The sequence below is a fragment of the Bos mutus genome, chromosome 19 (genome assembly GCF_027580195.1).
Source record: "Bos mutus isolate GX-2022 chromosome 19, NWIPB_WYAK_1.1, whole genome shotgun sequence".
In the NCBI taxonomy this organism is placed as follows: Eukaryota; Metazoa; Chordata; class Mammalia; order Artiodactyla; family Bovidae; genus Bos; species Bos mutus.
Window position 1 is genome coordinate 12,354,669 of NC_091635.1, and position 15,913 is coordinate 12,370,581.

The 15,913-nt window shown below is 54.1% G+C and overlaps 1 protein-coding gene and 1 non-coding gene across 3 annotated transcripts in view; both read left to right on the forward strand.

Annotated features, from left to right (window-relative positions):
• The window catches only part of PITPNM3 (PITPNM family member 3), a 97,228-nt gene that overhangs the window by 73,136 nt on the left and 8,179 nt on the right, over nucleotides 1-15,913 (forward strand). For both annotated transcript variants that reach the window (XM_070389271.1, XM_070389272.1), the window contains 11 exons: nucleotides 513-702; nucleotides 1,104-1,226; nucleotides 1,852-2,036; nucleotides 5,441-5,613; nucleotides 6,854-7,024; nucleotides 8,815-9,006; nucleotides 9,546-9,694; nucleotides 11,578-11,694; nucleotides 14,566-14,682; nucleotides 14,968-15,116; nucleotides 15,399-15,548. In XM_070389271.1, coding sequence (XP_070245372.1) covers nucleotides 513-702; nucleotides 1,104-1,226; nucleotides 1,852-2,036; nucleotides 5,441-5,613; nucleotides 6,854-7,024; nucleotides 8,815-9,006; nucleotides 9,546-9,694; nucleotides 11,578-11,694; nucleotides 14,566-14,682; nucleotides 14,968-15,116; nucleotides 15,399-15,548 — 1,716 coding nt within the window. The remainder of the gene's footprint in view (nucleotides 1-512; nucleotides 703-1,103; nucleotides 1,227-1,851; nucleotides 2,037-5,440; nucleotides 5,614-6,853; nucleotides 7,025-8,814; nucleotides 9,007-9,545; nucleotides 9,695-11,577; nucleotides 11,695-14,565; nucleotides 14,683-14,967; nucleotides 15,117-15,398; nucleotides 15,549-15,913) is intronic.
• Nucleotides 8,484-8,556, forward strand: TRNAK-UUU (transfer RNA lysine (anticodon UUU)). The gene has a single exon. It is a non-coding gene; the product is annotated as a tRNA-Lys (tRNA).

Consider the following 15,913-nt stretch of genomic DNA (forward strand, 5'->3'; position numbering starts at 1 on the left):
TTCTTGCCTGGAGAATCCCATGGACAGAGAAGCCTGGCAGGCTATAGTCCACAGGGTCGCAAAGAGTCGGACACGACTGAACCAACTTAGCATGCATGGATATGGGATCTTAGTTCCCACCAGGGATTGAACTCTGCAGTGGAAGCATGAAGGCTTAACCAATGGACCACTGGGGAAGTCCTGACATACCCCCATTCTGACCCACACCAGTGGTGGCCTCCATAACTGGTGTGTCCTTTGAGGCGGGCAGAGAGCCCTGCTGTCGTGGGAGACTCCAGGGGCCACACGATGGCTGGCACGGGATGGACACACAGCGGGTCCTCACAGGCTAGCCACTCCCCCATGCTGGGATTCACTGCTGGGGCTTTGTCTCCTGCCTGGGTCCTCCTCAACAGCCCCGACCCCAGGGCCCAATTTCTGGTCAGCATGTGCTCTCTCTCGCCCCGTCCACGACTCCAAGCCCACCCTCCTGCCTGGTCCCAGGTGGACTTACCTTGGCCTCCTGTCTGCAGCCTGAACCCATTCAGCCAAGATGTGGGTTGTCTCAGCAACAGCCAGGACCACGTCCCTCTGGCCGCCCTGCCCCTGTTGGCCATCTCCTCCCCACAGTACCAGGACGCGGTTGCCACTGTCATCGAGCGAGCCAACCAGGTGTATGCGGAGTTCCTCAAATCCCCCGATGGGATTGGCTTCAGTGGGCAGGTAGGACAGCCTGCCCTCACCTCCCTGACCTTGTCCCTGCCCTGAGAGATGTTGGGACCTGCCGGAAGGATCTAGATCAGGCTGCTCTGCAGCCCTAGCTTCTGACATCCTAAAAGGCTTTTGAGATCTTTGGGTCTGTCCTCATTTTACAGATAGGAAAACTGAGGCCAACACCTGAGTTCTGATTATCAGCCCATGCTGATCTGTGACCCAAGTCTGACCCTGACTGTAGCCTGGTTCCCATCCTCAAGCGGACCTTCCTGTCCCCATGTTGGGACTCTCAGTGCCTCCCTGGAACAGGCTCCTTGTTCCCCTGTGGACCGGCTGGCTGCACTCTGGCTGGGTGTGGGGCAAGGGGGTGGCAGTGGGCAGGCCTGCAGTCCCAGCTCTGCCTTCTGCAGGTGTGTCTCATCGGGGACTGTGTAGGGGGCCTCCTGGCCTTCGATGCCATCTGCTACAGCGCGGGACCCACGGGTGACAGCCCTGGCAGCAGCAGCCGGAAGGGGAGCTTCAGCAGCACCCAGGTGCGGGCCAGATGGTGGGGTGGGGGAGGGGATGTCCCTGGGAGCCCCCCCCGGGGAGCAGGGCCTCTCGTGGGGGAGCAGTGTTAGCCCTGGTTGGTGCTGTGACATCCAGGTTACAAAGTGTTCACAATCCTGCAAGAGTGGTGGGAGATTACTATCACAGGTGAGGAAACTGGAGCTCAGAGAAGGCTCATTTAGCCTCAGCTCCCCAGAGAGCTCTCCAGAGTCCCAATGGATCACTGAGACCTTTTTTTTTTTATATAATTTTAATAAGTTGATATTTTGTATTTTCGTTTTTTAAATTCAGTTAAAGAAATTTTCTGGGTGTTTTTGGGCCATGTGGCAGTAGGATCTTAGTTCCCCAACCAGGGATTGAACCGGTGCTCCCTGCAGTGGAAGTGCAGAGTCTTAACCACTGGAAGGTCAGGAAGTTCCTCCAGTGAGCCCTTTGGACTTAGGGGACAGCCCTGTGCCTAAAATCCCATCTTTTTTTGTGTGTGTGTTGTGGCTCCCACACTCCTTTTGGAAGAAGTACTGCCTCTCGCATCTTAGGAGAAGGGGGTTCATTTGTCCTGGGGCCCCAGAGTGACCACAGTGCCCTCCTGTCCTCTGCTCGGCCCCCAAGGACGCCCCGGTGGTGGTGGAGGAGGATTGCAGCCTGGCAGGCAGCAAGCGGCTCAGCAAGAGCAGCATCGACGTCTCCAGCACCTTGGAGGATGAAGAGCCCAAGCGGCCATTGCCACGGAAGCAGAGCGACTCCTCCACCTATGACTGCGAGGCCATCACCCAGCATCATGCCTTCTTATCAAGGTAGCCGCTCCTTGTGCCTGCCCTGCCGCCTTCCAGCAGAGTGTCCAGGGGAACAGAGCCTCGGCCCAGTCATCTGGGAGGCCTGTGACCAGTCACATGCCCCAGCTTTTTCTATGGGGGGCCCAGGGACCAGCACTGAAATGCAGGGACTGAGGCCACGCCCCACGGACCCTGCACGGAGACCGGGGACTCTGCACGCTGGGCCTGCCATCCCCATCCGCTCAACTTGCAGAGAGATGGGACAGTTGGTCTCACCAAGAGGGTAGATGCTGCCCAGCCTACTTCACTGATGGTTTTAAGAATCTGGTGAAAGAACAGAAGTAGGTGTGTTTTGTATTTCTTAGCATTTCTTAGTATTGTGTTCTTGGTATTTCTCAAATGGGCCAGCAAAGGCCAGGTAGGTCAGGAACTTTCCATGGATCACACAACCAGTTACTGGAGAGCCGGGGTCTCCCAGTGCCGGGCACCAGTACCCTTTTTTTTTTTTTTTAAATTGGGGTATAGTTGCTTTAAACGTTGTGTTAGATTCTGCCGTAAGCAATGCACTTTTATTCAAAGACCAGCCAGGTCCCTCCATGGAACTGCCCACCCTTTAACTTTCTAGAAGGAGCACGTTAATGGACACTGGTTAAATGAATCTGTTGTTCTTCAGTCTTTCCGACTCTTTCCGACCCCAAGCACTGTGCAGCGTGCCAAGCTTTCCCGTCCTTCACCATCTCCTGGAGTTTGCCCAAACTCATGCCCATTGAGTGATGCCATCCAACCATTCATTCAGGATTCATATGAGCATTGAACATAAGTCCAAGTGAGAAGAAATGCCTCTTTTCTTCTCCCCTTTCTCCTCAGTTCTCTCCTCCCATCCTCCTTTTCTATCCAAATGATAAGTAGCACCAGGTCATCACAACATTTGGAAAATGTATCCTCTCACCACTGCTAACACATTGGATATTAATTCCTTTCAGTATATTTTTTACATGCTTTGCTTGTGAAAGTGAAAGTGTTAGTCGCTCAGTCATGTCTGAGAGCTCAGTCACGTGTTTGCGATCCCATGGACTGTAGCCTGCCAGTCTTCTCTGTCCATGGGATTCTCCAGGCAAGAATACTGGAGTGGGTTGCCATTTCCTTCTGCAGGGGATTTTCCTGACCCAGGGATTGAACCCAGGGCTCCTGCATTGCCGGCAATTTCTTTACTGTCTGAGCCACCAAGGAAGATTTGCCTGTAGGTTTACTTAGAGAAAAAAACAAAACAAAACAAAACTCTTATATTATGGTCTTTCACCATATGATGAAAAATATTCTTAATATAAATATTCTGATAAATATTCTTAACAATGTTTTATTAAGTGAATGGATGATATCTTGCACAGTCCCAGTAACTGGACACTTGGTTTTTTTTCCAATTCTTTATGATTATAAACAGCAGTCCGGAAACATCTTTGTGCATAAATGTTTAGGTATATATTAGGGCTATTTTATTCAAATGGGTTCCTGGAGGAAGAATTATTAGGTCAAAGGCTCTGCATATTGAAACCTCTGACTATTCAAAGGCCCTCTGAAAGATTATTCTTGAGAGAAGCAGCTACATTTCAAGTCAGGTTGCAGGGTAAAATCCTAACATTTCTGGTTCATCCTTGAAAAATCCTTTAAGAAAACCCCACATTTGGAGAGTGACGTGAAGTTGGAGGCTCTCAGTGGCTGGTCCAGTGCAGCCAGCTCTTCCCTCTGGTGCAGGGACAGATGGCTGTTTCTCTGGCAATTCAGTAGTTGGTATGTGTTTAGGGACCACGCTGTACATGAAATATGAATTGTTAAACAGCAGGGTCGTCATTCTCACTGCAAGATGCTCCAATTGCAAGAGGCAGAGGGTGTGTGGGGATTCAGATTCCACCGCCCAGACCCTCGCCCACAGGCGATGGGGGACTGGCACACATTTCGAAGCTTATTTCTAAAATTCCCTTTTTCCTCCAACTTGCGTATTTTGGTGGAATTTGCATTCCATTAATGGATTCATGGGGCTTCCCAGGTGGCTCAGTGGTAAAGGATCCGCCTGCAATGCAGGAGATGCAGGTTCAGTCTCTGGTTTGGGCAGATCCTCTGGAGAAGGAAATGGCAACCCACTTCTTGCCTGGGAAATCCCATGGACAGAGGAGCCTGGTGGGCTATACAGCCCATGGGGTTGCAAAAGAATTGGCTGGGACTTAGCGACTACACAATAACAAAAATGTTCATAGATCGTGTGCCACTGGATTTTCTGAAACCCTGAGTGGTACCTGAATGCAGCTGAAAGTTTCGGGAGGTCCCCAGTTTTCCTGCCTAATTTTGGCAGCCTGCTCTGGGTCTGCACATCAACTTGAGCTCTTTGAGGCAATGGTGCCTGGGATGGGAACCATTGGAATTCTGTGTGGCTCCTGTTTTTCTCTTTAAGCTCGATTTCCTCTGTGAGCTGGAGGGGAGGAAAAACCAAGCTGTTTGCATCTGTGTCTGCGGGTTGCCTGGAACACGAGTTACCATGAAAGCCCTCATCCTGGCAGGACCGATGATGCCCAGCTGTCTGGCCAGGCTGGGCTTCTCTGTTGGACAGGAATTCACAGTGTGGCCATCACAAGACCAGCACGATGAGGCAGGAGGCTTAGGTTTCATGTGCTCAGTCCGTTTTAAGGAAGATTATTTTATTGGATCACAGTCACATGGGTTTATTCACATATCGCCCGAGTGCCATGCAGCAGTGTGAAGTAGATGTGATGGAGGCGATATGGACCCCAAAGTCTGAAATATTTACCATCTGGCCCTTTATAGGAAAAGTTGGCTGACTCCTGCCTTAGCCAAATGTTGGCCAGGCCTTGGTGGCAGATGCTGAGATGGTCACCAATTTGTGTTGGTGATCAGGCAAGTGGGTCCCGGGCTGAGCCCTGCCGCAGAGATCCAGCGCTGGGTGCTGCAACTCAGACATCAGGCTGCCCTGCTAGGTGCTCACTCCTGAGTGCTTGTTGTTGTTCAGTCGCTCAGTCAAGTCTGACTCTTTTCGACCCCATGGACTGCAGCACACCAGGCTTCCCTGTCCTTCACCATCTCCCAGAGTTTGTTCAAACTCGTGTCCATTGAGTTGGTAATGCCATCTCATCCTCTGTCGCCCCCTTCTCCTCCTGCCCTCAGTCTTGCCCAGCATCAGGGTCTTTTCCACATCAGGTACCCAAAGTATTGGAGCGTCAGCATCAGTCCTTCCAATGAATATTCAGGGTTGACTTCCTTTAGGATTGGCTGGTTTGATCTTCTTGCTGTCCAAGGAGCTCTCAAGAGTCTTCTCCAGCACCGCAGTTTGAAAGCATCGCTTCTTTGGCTCTCAGCCTTCTGTATGCTCAGTCCCCCCCCTAACCTGCACTCCCCTGTCTTCCTCCCTGGGCCAGCATCCACTCCAGCGTGCTGAAGGACGAAGCCGATTCCCCAGCGGCCGGGGGCCCCCAGGTCCCCGAGGTCAGCCTGGGCCGCTTGGATTTTGAGGTGTCCGACTTCTTCCTCTTCGGCTCACCCCTGGGCCTGGTCCTGGCCATGCGGAGGACGGTGCTGCCCGGACTGGATGGTGGGTGTGATGCTGGCTGGGGCCTGAGATGCCTTTGAGTCACTAGGCCACTGTGTCAGGACCTGGAACTGGGGAGAGTAGGGGTGGGGAGGACCAGAGAATTGGGGGTAGATGGAAAGAGAGGCAAGGAAGAAGAAGAAAGGGATGGAGGCAGGAGGGAGAGTGGGGCAACTTCCCCCATGGGGCCAGGTGAGGCAGCCCCTGGTGGATTTCACTCCCTACCACAGGCTCCGTTGCCTGGTTGTCATGCTTTCTGGGAAGAGAAACCCTACTGTACCCACCCGCTCCTTCCCCAATACCCAGGTAGGCCCCCTGCAGCCAGGTTGGTCTTACTGCCCCCTGCAGATCTGCCCCCTCCACCTCAGTGCCTCTGCTTGCAAGGTCCCCACAGCCTTGAATGCCTTCCCCCATTCCTCTGATATACTTCCAGAGGTGATTTGCACCAGAAGATGGTTTAGCAGTGACTCTGAGGATATAAGAGGCTGGAGGCCCCTGGGAGCACAATGGATCAGGGATCCTCCAAATTCTTTTGTCCCAAAGCTTACCAACAAACTGCACTACGACTGTTGATCGTAGATACAAAGTCGGGAGTGGAGGGGCTCTGATAGAAGTAGGGGAAACAGGCAGAATCTCACAGCTGTGGTTAACGTTGCTAAGGAAACCTAGGGTTCCCGGGATGCTGGACGGTCCAGTGCCCTGACTGAGACCGACAGGGCAGCGAGATGATGCGATGAGGCCTCAGTGGAGACACCTGCTGGTCAATGGGAGAAGTGTTCGGCCCTCTCTGACAAACTAAGTTTACTTACTACCCCAGGTCTGGGAATTTAGCTGGGCAGAAGAAAGAGGCAGCTGATCCTGAATGAAGGACCCTAGGTCTGCTTCATAGATCAGGTAGCAACTAAGTGACAGCCAGAATTGAAAGGAGTTTGATCAATGGAAACAGTGGAGGACATCCTGCTAAGAGCAGGGGGAGCTTGAGCAAAGGCACAGAGAATGGAAAGCAGCTGTCCATCACGGCCCCAGTGCTGGGTGCCTACAGTGGTGCTTCCAAGTGGGGTAGGTTGGCAAGGCCTTGAGGGTTAAGCTGAACCAAGTGGCTTTGATTCTGTTGGTAGCAGGAGCCATGGAAGGTTCTTGAGCAGAGGAGTAGGTTTCTCAAAGTTGCAGTCGAGGGAGCCTCCTAGGACCAAGGCAGCAGGTGTTCAAGGGGCTTCCTGTGTGTCCTCCCCCCACCCCCAAGGTTTCCAGGTACGTCCCGCCTGCAGTCAGGTCTACAGCTTCTTCCACTGCGCAGACCCCTCCGCCTCCCGGCTTGAACCACTGCTGGAGCCCAAGTTCCACCTGGTGCCACCTGTCAGCGTGCCCCGCTATCAGAGGTTCCCACTGGGTGACGGACAGCCCCTCCTCCTTGGTAAGCTCTCGGGGGTGTCAGAGTGTGCTGAGCTGGAGGCTGGGCTCCATGCAGGTGGTGCCCTAGGGCCACCCTCTCTGGTCCAGCCCGTCCAAGCTGTCAGATGTCAGAGTGGCTAGACTCACCTGAACAAAGTCTGTGTACTTTTGGGGGTGGGGGTGGCGTGGACAGGAAGACCTCTGACTCACCTGCCTTTGGAGCAGCCCACCTGTGTGAGCTCCTGCTCTGCAGGAGGCATCTTTGGGCTCTGCCCCCTGATTAGCTCCTGTGTCTGGGGCCAGTGTAATACTGGCTGTGTAATACTGAGATGTCAGACCTGATTGCAAGTCTGGGATCCATGCTGAGTGTTATGCCCAGTGCCTGGACTCTAGAGGTGCAGGTCAGGGAGTGGGTCACCCTGGTGGGCTTCTTGGAAGAGGGGGTCTTCAACCAAGGCATTTGTACAGGTGAAGAGCTAGAGGGTGGGTTTTGAGGGATCTTCTGGGTGGAGGAGCAGCAGGAGCAAGGGAGGTGGACTGGGGGAGGGCCAGTGGCCTACGGGGCTCACGTGGGGTAAGCTAGGCATGGACTGGGTTGAGGCCAAGGGGAGGCCTGGGATGGACAGTCAGGGCTTGGAGATCAGAGCCTTGAAAGTTTAGCCAGACCCTGTTCAGAGATTTGAGTCAGATTGGAGTTGGGGGGCCGGCGGGGGGGAGGGGGAGGGGATGTGCTGCCTTGCGTGTGTCTTATTCAGGATTTAAACCCAGCTTACCCCTTTCCACCCCATATCAAAAGAAACTTAGTTTCCAAAGTCCTGTTTTGTCAGGAGTTTTTATTAATAGAGGGGTTCTATAGATAGAAAAATGAAAGTCACTCAATCGTGTCCAACTTTGCGACCCCGTGGACTATAGCCCTCCAGGCTCCTCTGTCCATGGAATTCTCCAGGCAAGAATACTGCAGTGGGCAGCCATTCCCTTCTCCAGAGAATCTTCCCAACACAGGGGTCAAACCCAGGTCTCCCGCATTACAGGCAGATTCTTTACCTTCTGAGTCACCAGGGAGTAGGGCATCCTAAAATGTGCCGGTCTCTGGTCAGGGCATCCTCCTGCCCCCAGAGGGCGCCCTTGCCCCCAGGCTCATTTATGTCTGGGCTCAGCTGCAATCCTCCGAGGCTGAGAGGAGTGTGCTACAAAGCTCATGGTTGTCACCTGTGACCTCAGCTGGGGCTTTGGGTGCAGTGTCCCAGAGGTGCCCTCGGCAGCTCTGTTGGGGTTGGAGTGACGGTTGGGACCCTGACTTGTGCCTGCATAACCCATGGCTTGGAGGATGTGAAACCAACGGGTACCTGGTGAAGGGGTTCTGGTCAGGCCCTGGGATGAGAGGTGTGGGCTCCTCCCCAGGTGCCCAGACTCCCACCCAGCATGGGGCTGGCACTGCCCGGGCAGCTCCATTTGAGACCCACCACTTGGCCTTGAGGCGGGGCTAAGTAGCTCAGTTGGTAGAGCATCGGACTTTTAATCTGAGGGTCCAGGGTTCAAGTCCCTGTTCAGGCATGCCGCCCGCTATTTTGGGCTTCCCTCACAACTCAGTTGGTAAAGAATCTGTTTGCAATGCAGGAGACCAGGGTTCGATCCCTGGGGTGGGAAGATCCCCTGGAGAAGGAAATTGCAACCCACTCCAGTATTTGTGCCTAGAGAATCCCATGGATAGAGGAGCCTGAAGGGCTACAGTCCATGGAGTTGCAAGAATTGGACATGATTTAGTGACTAAACTACCACCATGCAGACTTGACTGTGAAATTCCCCCTCCAGCTGATGCCCTGCATACCCACAGTGCCCTCTTCCTGGAGGGCAGCTCCCGGGGGAGCCCGCCGCTTCTGGATGCCCCCGCCTCACCCTCTCAGGCCCTGAGATCCCAGCGCCAGGCACGGAGGATCAGCCAGGGCAGCTCCAGTGAGAGCTCGGAGTCCTCGGACAGCTTGGCCCCCGTGGGTGCCTCCCGCAGTGAGTGAGGGTCTCCTGGGCCCCATCTGGATTCGAGGGAAAGGGGCTTCCTCCAGGTGGGCACTGGTTCCCTGCCAGGGCTGTTGAGGACCTCGGAGGAGGGGAACAGGACATCTAGACTGAGCTCTGATCTCAGAGAGAACTGTGACCTCTGACCTGGACAGGGGTCCTGACCTCTGACTGTGGTCTGAGCTCTGACCTCAGCCAGAGCCCTAATCCCAATGTTCAGTTTCCCCACGGGAGTCCCTCTGACCAGCAACCCTGGGGTGAGACTCTATGTGTCTGTGGATCTGGCCCTCGTTCTGGGGATCAGTTTGCAGCATGTGACCTGGAGGCCGGTTGGGTGGGTGAGGGGACTGGGGGGTCGTTGAAGCTGGGGAAAGACTGGCACATGTCCTAGAGCTCATTTTGAGCTGAGTGCTCTGGCTCCAAATTCGTGTCCTAGTGGCGTGTCCACCACTGGATCTGCACCCTGGGGGTCCCACACGCACTGCCTCTTGGGTCAAGGTCCAGTCCTCACCTCCCTCTCGGATCCACAGTCACAGCCAAGTGGTGGGGCTCCAAGCGCATCGACTACGCCCTGTACTGCCCTGACGTCCTCACAGCCTTCCCCACCGTGGCCCTGCCCCACCTCTTCCACGCCAGCTACTGGGAGTCCACGGACGTGGTGGCCTTCATCCTGAGACAGGTATGCCGCCCCTGCCTGGGAGGGCCCAGCCTCCAGGGAGAAGACGCTTGCCTTGCCGGTCACACTGGACACTGGAGCATGGCAAGTGGAGGGGGGAGTGACCTGGACAGACAACCGTTTTCATAAGGAATATGACTTCTGGTCAATGTCATGGCACTTTCTAGACAATTAAATAGATGCCATGTAGGAGAATGTGCCCATGTTTCAACTTGGAGATTGGAGTCATCACGCCTGTTCTCCTGTGGGTCTCAGTGTCCTCATCTGTAAAATAGGTGGAGCAGAGAGGCCAGTGACTGAGAGAGAGCCTGGGAGGAGGGGGCTGGACTGCATGCACCTTCCATGGCCAAGGAGGTGGAGACACAAGAGATGCGGGTTCGATCCCTGGGTTGGGAAGATCCCTTGGAGCAGGACATGGCAATCCACTTCAGTGTTCTTCTTGCCCAGAGAATCCCATGGACAGAGGCGTCTGGCATGCTACAGTCTAGGGGGTTGCAGAGAGTCAGACATGACTGAAGTGACTGGGCACATAAAAGATGTAACTCAGGAACAGCTAGATGGAAGAGATGCAAAGGACAGGGTATGGGGAAAGGAGTTGAGTTTTCCATGCCCTCTCAGAGAGCGCCACTGTCCCCAGAGCTCCACGGCTTACCAACCTGGAAGCTCTCTGAACCCCATCCTTTTGGGTTTTTATGGAGCCTTCTTTACACAGACTCAATTGATTAAATCACGCCCATGGGTTCTCCTGGCAACCAGCCCCATCCTAAGACTCGGTGCAACTCACTTCATTAACATAACAAAAGACACCTTTGTACCTCTTGCTTAGGAAATTCCAAGGATTTTAGGAGCTTTGTGCCTGAAGCTGGACAAAGACGAAACATTTACTTCTTATTATAAGTCACAATATCACAGATTGAGGGAGTCACTGTGGATAGAGAAGTTCAGGGAGGAGTCCTGGAGCCCCTCTGGGGAGAGAGGAGGAGCCACTGAAAGAAATAGAGGAGGACACCCCTTGAGGTCAGAGGTGGATCAGAGTGGATAGATGGGAGGGGGCCTCTGAGCTGGGCAGGATGGAGGTCACGGGGCCTTGGCAGGAATGGCTTCAGTGGAGCCACGGGGTCAGAAGCCTGCCTGGAGTTGGGGGAGGAGAGGCAGCAGGGAGGAAGGGGAGATAGTGCAGGCTAAGTCTTTTGTGATCTGTTGCTGTCAAGGAGATCAGGGACATGTGATGGTTGTTGGAGAGGGATCCTAGAAAGAGGCGCCAGAACACATGTTTACTATTTATTTATTTATTAGATTTTTGAAAAAAGAGAAAAAAACTGTTTCTTTTTTTTTTGTTTTGATCAGGCCGTGTGGCATGAGGGATGTTAGTTCCCTGACTAGGGATCAAACTCGAGCCTTAACCACTGGACCGCCAGCAAAGTCTCTATGAGATGCTAAGGAGTCGGGATGCTAATTTAGATGCTAAGGAGAATGAGCCAGTAGTGAGGGGCTAACCAGTGATGCAGGGTTGACAGGGGAGCTTGCTCCATCATGTTCTTGAGCAGGTGGGTGGAGCTGGGACCAGGGCTCCAGCTGGCCTTCGATAATGGTCACCCACCATGACGGGGGCAGGGGGAAGGCAGAGAATGGGTACAGACCCAGGTGGTTCCTAGGTTGGGGTGTCAAAAGCAGGGGCTGCTCCCAGGGCAGAGCATTTGAGAGACAGTGGTCTGGCCCCAGCTGTCAGGACAGGTGGGCAGAAAGGCTGCCCTGAGGGTCCCAGGCTGGGAGGTGGGGAGGCTTGGAGAAGGGCCTGGCTGTAAGCTGGAGGGCCCTGACACCAGGAGGAGGAGGCGGGGGTGTCCGGACAGCCTGACCCGGAGTCCTGCTGGGCTGTTGATCAGGTGATGCGCTATGAGAGTGTGAACGTCAAGGAGAGCGCTGGCCTGGACCCCGCGGCACTGAGCCCTGCCAACCCCCGTGAGAAGTGGCTTCGTAAGAGGACCCAGGTCAAGCTGCGGGTATGTGCTTGTCGGAGGCGCCTATGGGTTGGGGCTGTCCCCAGGGGATGGGGCATCCACATGGCCAGGAAGGGCTTGGGTTAGAGCTCCATGCTGATACATGCTGGGATTCATGCTTAGACGAGGCCCCCAGGATTTCTGTAGAGGTGGGGTGGGGGTGTGGAGCAGATGAGATGGGGGAGCTGGTTCCCTGGGGCCTGGCTCCACAGGAGCACCATGGGTGCAGGTCCAGGGCACTGAAGATGGAGATGAGATGCCAAATATGGAGCTGTATGCCAGGCCTCTGTAGATGGGCACATGAGTCAGAAAGAGTTCTCCCCACAACCGTGGGGCTCACAGCCTGGGGTGGCATTTGCCAGGACATAGAGGGAGGCCCGGATTAGGAAGAAGGTGGAGAGAAGGATTGTCAGGGTAAGCTGTGCAGGGCTTCCCTGAAGAAGTGTCACCTCTGCAAGGTATTGAAGTATGAGTAGGAGTTCGGCCCACATACATTCATTTACTCAGCAACAATCATCCATGTTCACTTTGTCCCTGGCCTTCTGGCAGGCAGTGGGGCACAAGAATATACAGACAGAGCCACTGCTATGGTGGGCACTTATAGTCTTGTGGGAACCTCAGACATAAACCCCAAGAATAGTCTTAAATGGTAGAAGGTGATCCATAAATCAGCTCTTTTTTGGTAAACATTTTTATTGAGCTATAACCACACTTTACACAATTCGCCCACTTAAAGTATGCAATTCAGTGTGTCTTAGTATAGTTACAACTGTGTGCAGCTATCATCACAGTTAATTTTAGAACATTTTCATCACCTCCAAAAGAAACCCCTTACCCTTTAGCCACTATCCCCCTCCGCAGCCCCTTACTCCCACCCCTAACCCTGAGCAACCAGTAATCTACTTTCTGTGTCTATAGATTTACTTATTCTGGACATTAAATGTAATGCAATCATACAATATGTAGTCCTTTATGTCTGGCTACTTTCACTGAGCATAATGTTTTCAAGGTTCATTCACGTTGTGGCTTGTGACAGTACTCAGTTTCGTTTTATGGCATCTTTCCATGTGTTTATTTCCATGAATGGAATCTTCTGCCATCAGAATTCTTGTTGGGGGGCCTGAATTCCTCACTTGACTAAGTGTCTCCAGGTCAGGGTCCATGACTGGTTCCTCTCTATACCCAGAGCCCAGCCCAGGGACCAGCGGGGATGAGGTACCCGCAGATATTTGTTGAACTATTGAATAAAATACTGTGGGAATTGAGAGAAGGTAGAGACTGTGTCCAGGGGAAGGCAATGGCACCCCACTCCAGTACTCTTGCCTGGAAAATCCCATGGATGGAGGAGCCTGGTGGGCTACAGTCCATGGGGTCGCTAAGAGTCGGACACGGCTGAGCGACTTCACTTTCACTTTTCAGTTTCATGCATTGGAGAAGGAAATGGCAACCCACTCCAGTGTTCTTGCCTGGAGAATCCCAGGGACGGGGGAGCCTGGTGGGCTGCCGTCTATGGGGTTGCACAGAGTCGGACACGACTGAAGCGACTTAGCAGCAGCAGCAGCAGAGACTGTGTCCAGAGAAGGCAATGGCAGCCCACTTCAGTAGTCTTGCCTGGAAAATCCCATGGATGGAGGAACCTGGTAGGCTGCAGTCCATGGGGTTGCGAAGAGTCGGACATGACTGAAGCAACTTAGCAGCAGCAGCAGCAGCAGAGACTGTGTCTGGAGAGTCCCCAGGTGCTTCTTAGAGAAGTTGAGTCAGGTCATAGTGGATGGGCGGAATGTGGAGACAGAGGACCAGGGATGCTGTGGAGAGTCAGGGGGTCTGGGGGATGGGGAATCAGTGTGAGCGAAGGCCCTGAGGCCTCTCTGCAGAGTCAGGGGGTCGGGGGGATGGGGAATCAGTGTGAGCGAAGGCCCTGAGGCCTCTCTGCAGAGTCAGGGGGTCGGGGGGATGGGGAATCAGTGTGGGCGAAGGCCCTGAGGCCTCTCTGCAGAGCCTGACCTGAAAGAACCAGCTGGGCTTCCAAGGGCAGCAGCGTGAGAGGGGACTGAAATGGTTTCCCAGCAAAGTTTTGATGCCAGGCTCAGGATTTGGAGCCAGGAGCTTAAAAGTTCTGTGCTTTGTAAAGACAGTGAATCTGCCGTGGGGGCTGTGTTTTGAATAAGGGGCTCCTTTAAGATGCTACTAGCAGAGTCCACGAGAGAGGTACCTGGGGTGTGGGCAGAGACACTGATGTAGGCAGTTTTGTAAAAATTCAGTGGTCTGGGGTCTTGAAGCCAGGCTGGGAGTAGTAGGTGGTCCCGGCTGGGAGCTGTGGAATGAATTAAAACCAGACATGAATTGCTCCAGAATAATCTGGATTGGGGCAGGGGTGGGGTGGGGGATCCTGCAAAGGAAGAAGGGAGCCAGAGGCTGTGACTGGTTTCCAGCCACATGAAGCTTCCTACACTGTTCTCTCTACTCTTCACATTTAAATCACCCACTAAGCGAAGACGGATGGTAAATGGCTACTGGATATGAGCCGTGATGTGGAAGGAAGAAGCGACGGTGACCCGAAGTTTCCAGCCTGGCCTTCTAGAAGGATGCCAGGCTCTGAGGACTGGCTGTTACCTCCGGGCCATGGGGAGCGTTAAGAGCAGAGGATATTCATTTGTGGGAGTCTAGCACGCCTTGGAGATGATGTGAAGTTTTTAAGGGTCTGTTTTCTTCAGGGGTTCTGTGGGGACACGTCTTGGAAACTTTAATGGGATTAATAAGGAAGAAAGGCAAGATTTCACAGGGGACCATCCTCCAACCCATCCTGAGGACAATGCAAATCAAAAGCAAGGTCAAGTCCCCTTGCAGAGGTTGAACTGGTTTCTGTCCTTCCAGAATGTCACTGCCAACCACCGGGCCAACGACGTGATTGCTGCCGAAGACGGCCCCCAGGTCCTGGTGGGGAGGTTCATGTACGGGCCCCTCGACATGGTGGCCCTGACCGGCGAGAAGGTACAGAAGCTGGGTCCTCCTTCCTGGGTACCAGATGGCACCTGGGCCGAGGGCTGCAGGGAAGGGCTCGCTGCATGAGCTGGGAGACGCTCACCCGGGTCAGTGAGGGATGGACTGGGCGCTTCGGAGAAGCAGATGTGGCTGCAGAGGAAAGAGAAAGGATGGTGGGAGCCAGGAACTAGCATTAAGTGGGGACCCCGAGCCCTGCGGTCTTGGCAGAGAGCTCCCAAGTCCAGCCCCTTCCCCAGCTTTCAGCGAGTCCCCTGGCCCCCTCGCCTCCTGCAGGTGGACATCCTGGTGATGGCAGAGCCGTCCTCCGGCCGCTGGGTGCACCTGGACACAGAGATCACCAACAGCAGTGGGCGCATCACATACAGCGTGCCACGGCCCAGGCGCCTGGGGGTCGGTGTCTACCCCGTGAAGATGGTCGTCAGGTCAGACCCAGGGGACATTCTCACGGTGGTTTCACCCAATTCCATGGCCCTTCCAGGCCTGTTCAGAAGATGGGGTCCTGGGGATGCTGTCTTGGGCCCCATCCCTGTCTGCTGGGAGAGAGGAAAATGGATGTGGTTACAGCTTTAGCATCAGGAGGTGCCACCGGCTTCTCTCTCATCCTGGCCCCGATTGAGCTCTGACTCTGACCAAGGGCTGATGTTGGCCTCAGGCTGACACCTGACCCTGAGTGCACAGCTAACCCCCAGGTGGGCACTTTTCAGGGGTGACCAGACCTGCGCGATGAGCTACCTCACAGTGCTGCCCCGGGGCATGGAGTGCGTGGTCTTCAGCATCGACGGCTCCTTTGCCGCCAGCGTGTCCATCATGGGAAGTGACCCCAAGGTCCGGCCAGGGGCAGTGGACGTTGTCCGGTGAGTGCTTCCTTCCTGCAGGGGACATATCCTCTGGGGAAGGAACCAGTGACTGTGCGGGAGGTGGGCTGTGTTTTTCTAGTTTCCTCTAGGAATTCCACTGGTCTCTGGGCTGGGAGCCAGGAGTCCTAGCTTCACCTGCAGGAGTAATTTACTGAGGGTTCTTGAGAAGCTCCACCACCTTCCAGCCTTCTGTTCCTCCCTGCCTCCCTCTCTCCGTTTAGCCTAACACCGTCAGAGCATTCTGTACAGTGAATCAGGACGGGTCTCTTGCATTCAGATCCCAATCAGGATAAAATTGTTCTGATTACCAATCGCCATGGAGCAAATGGCTCCATTTTTAGTGACTTATGATAGTAGTTTAT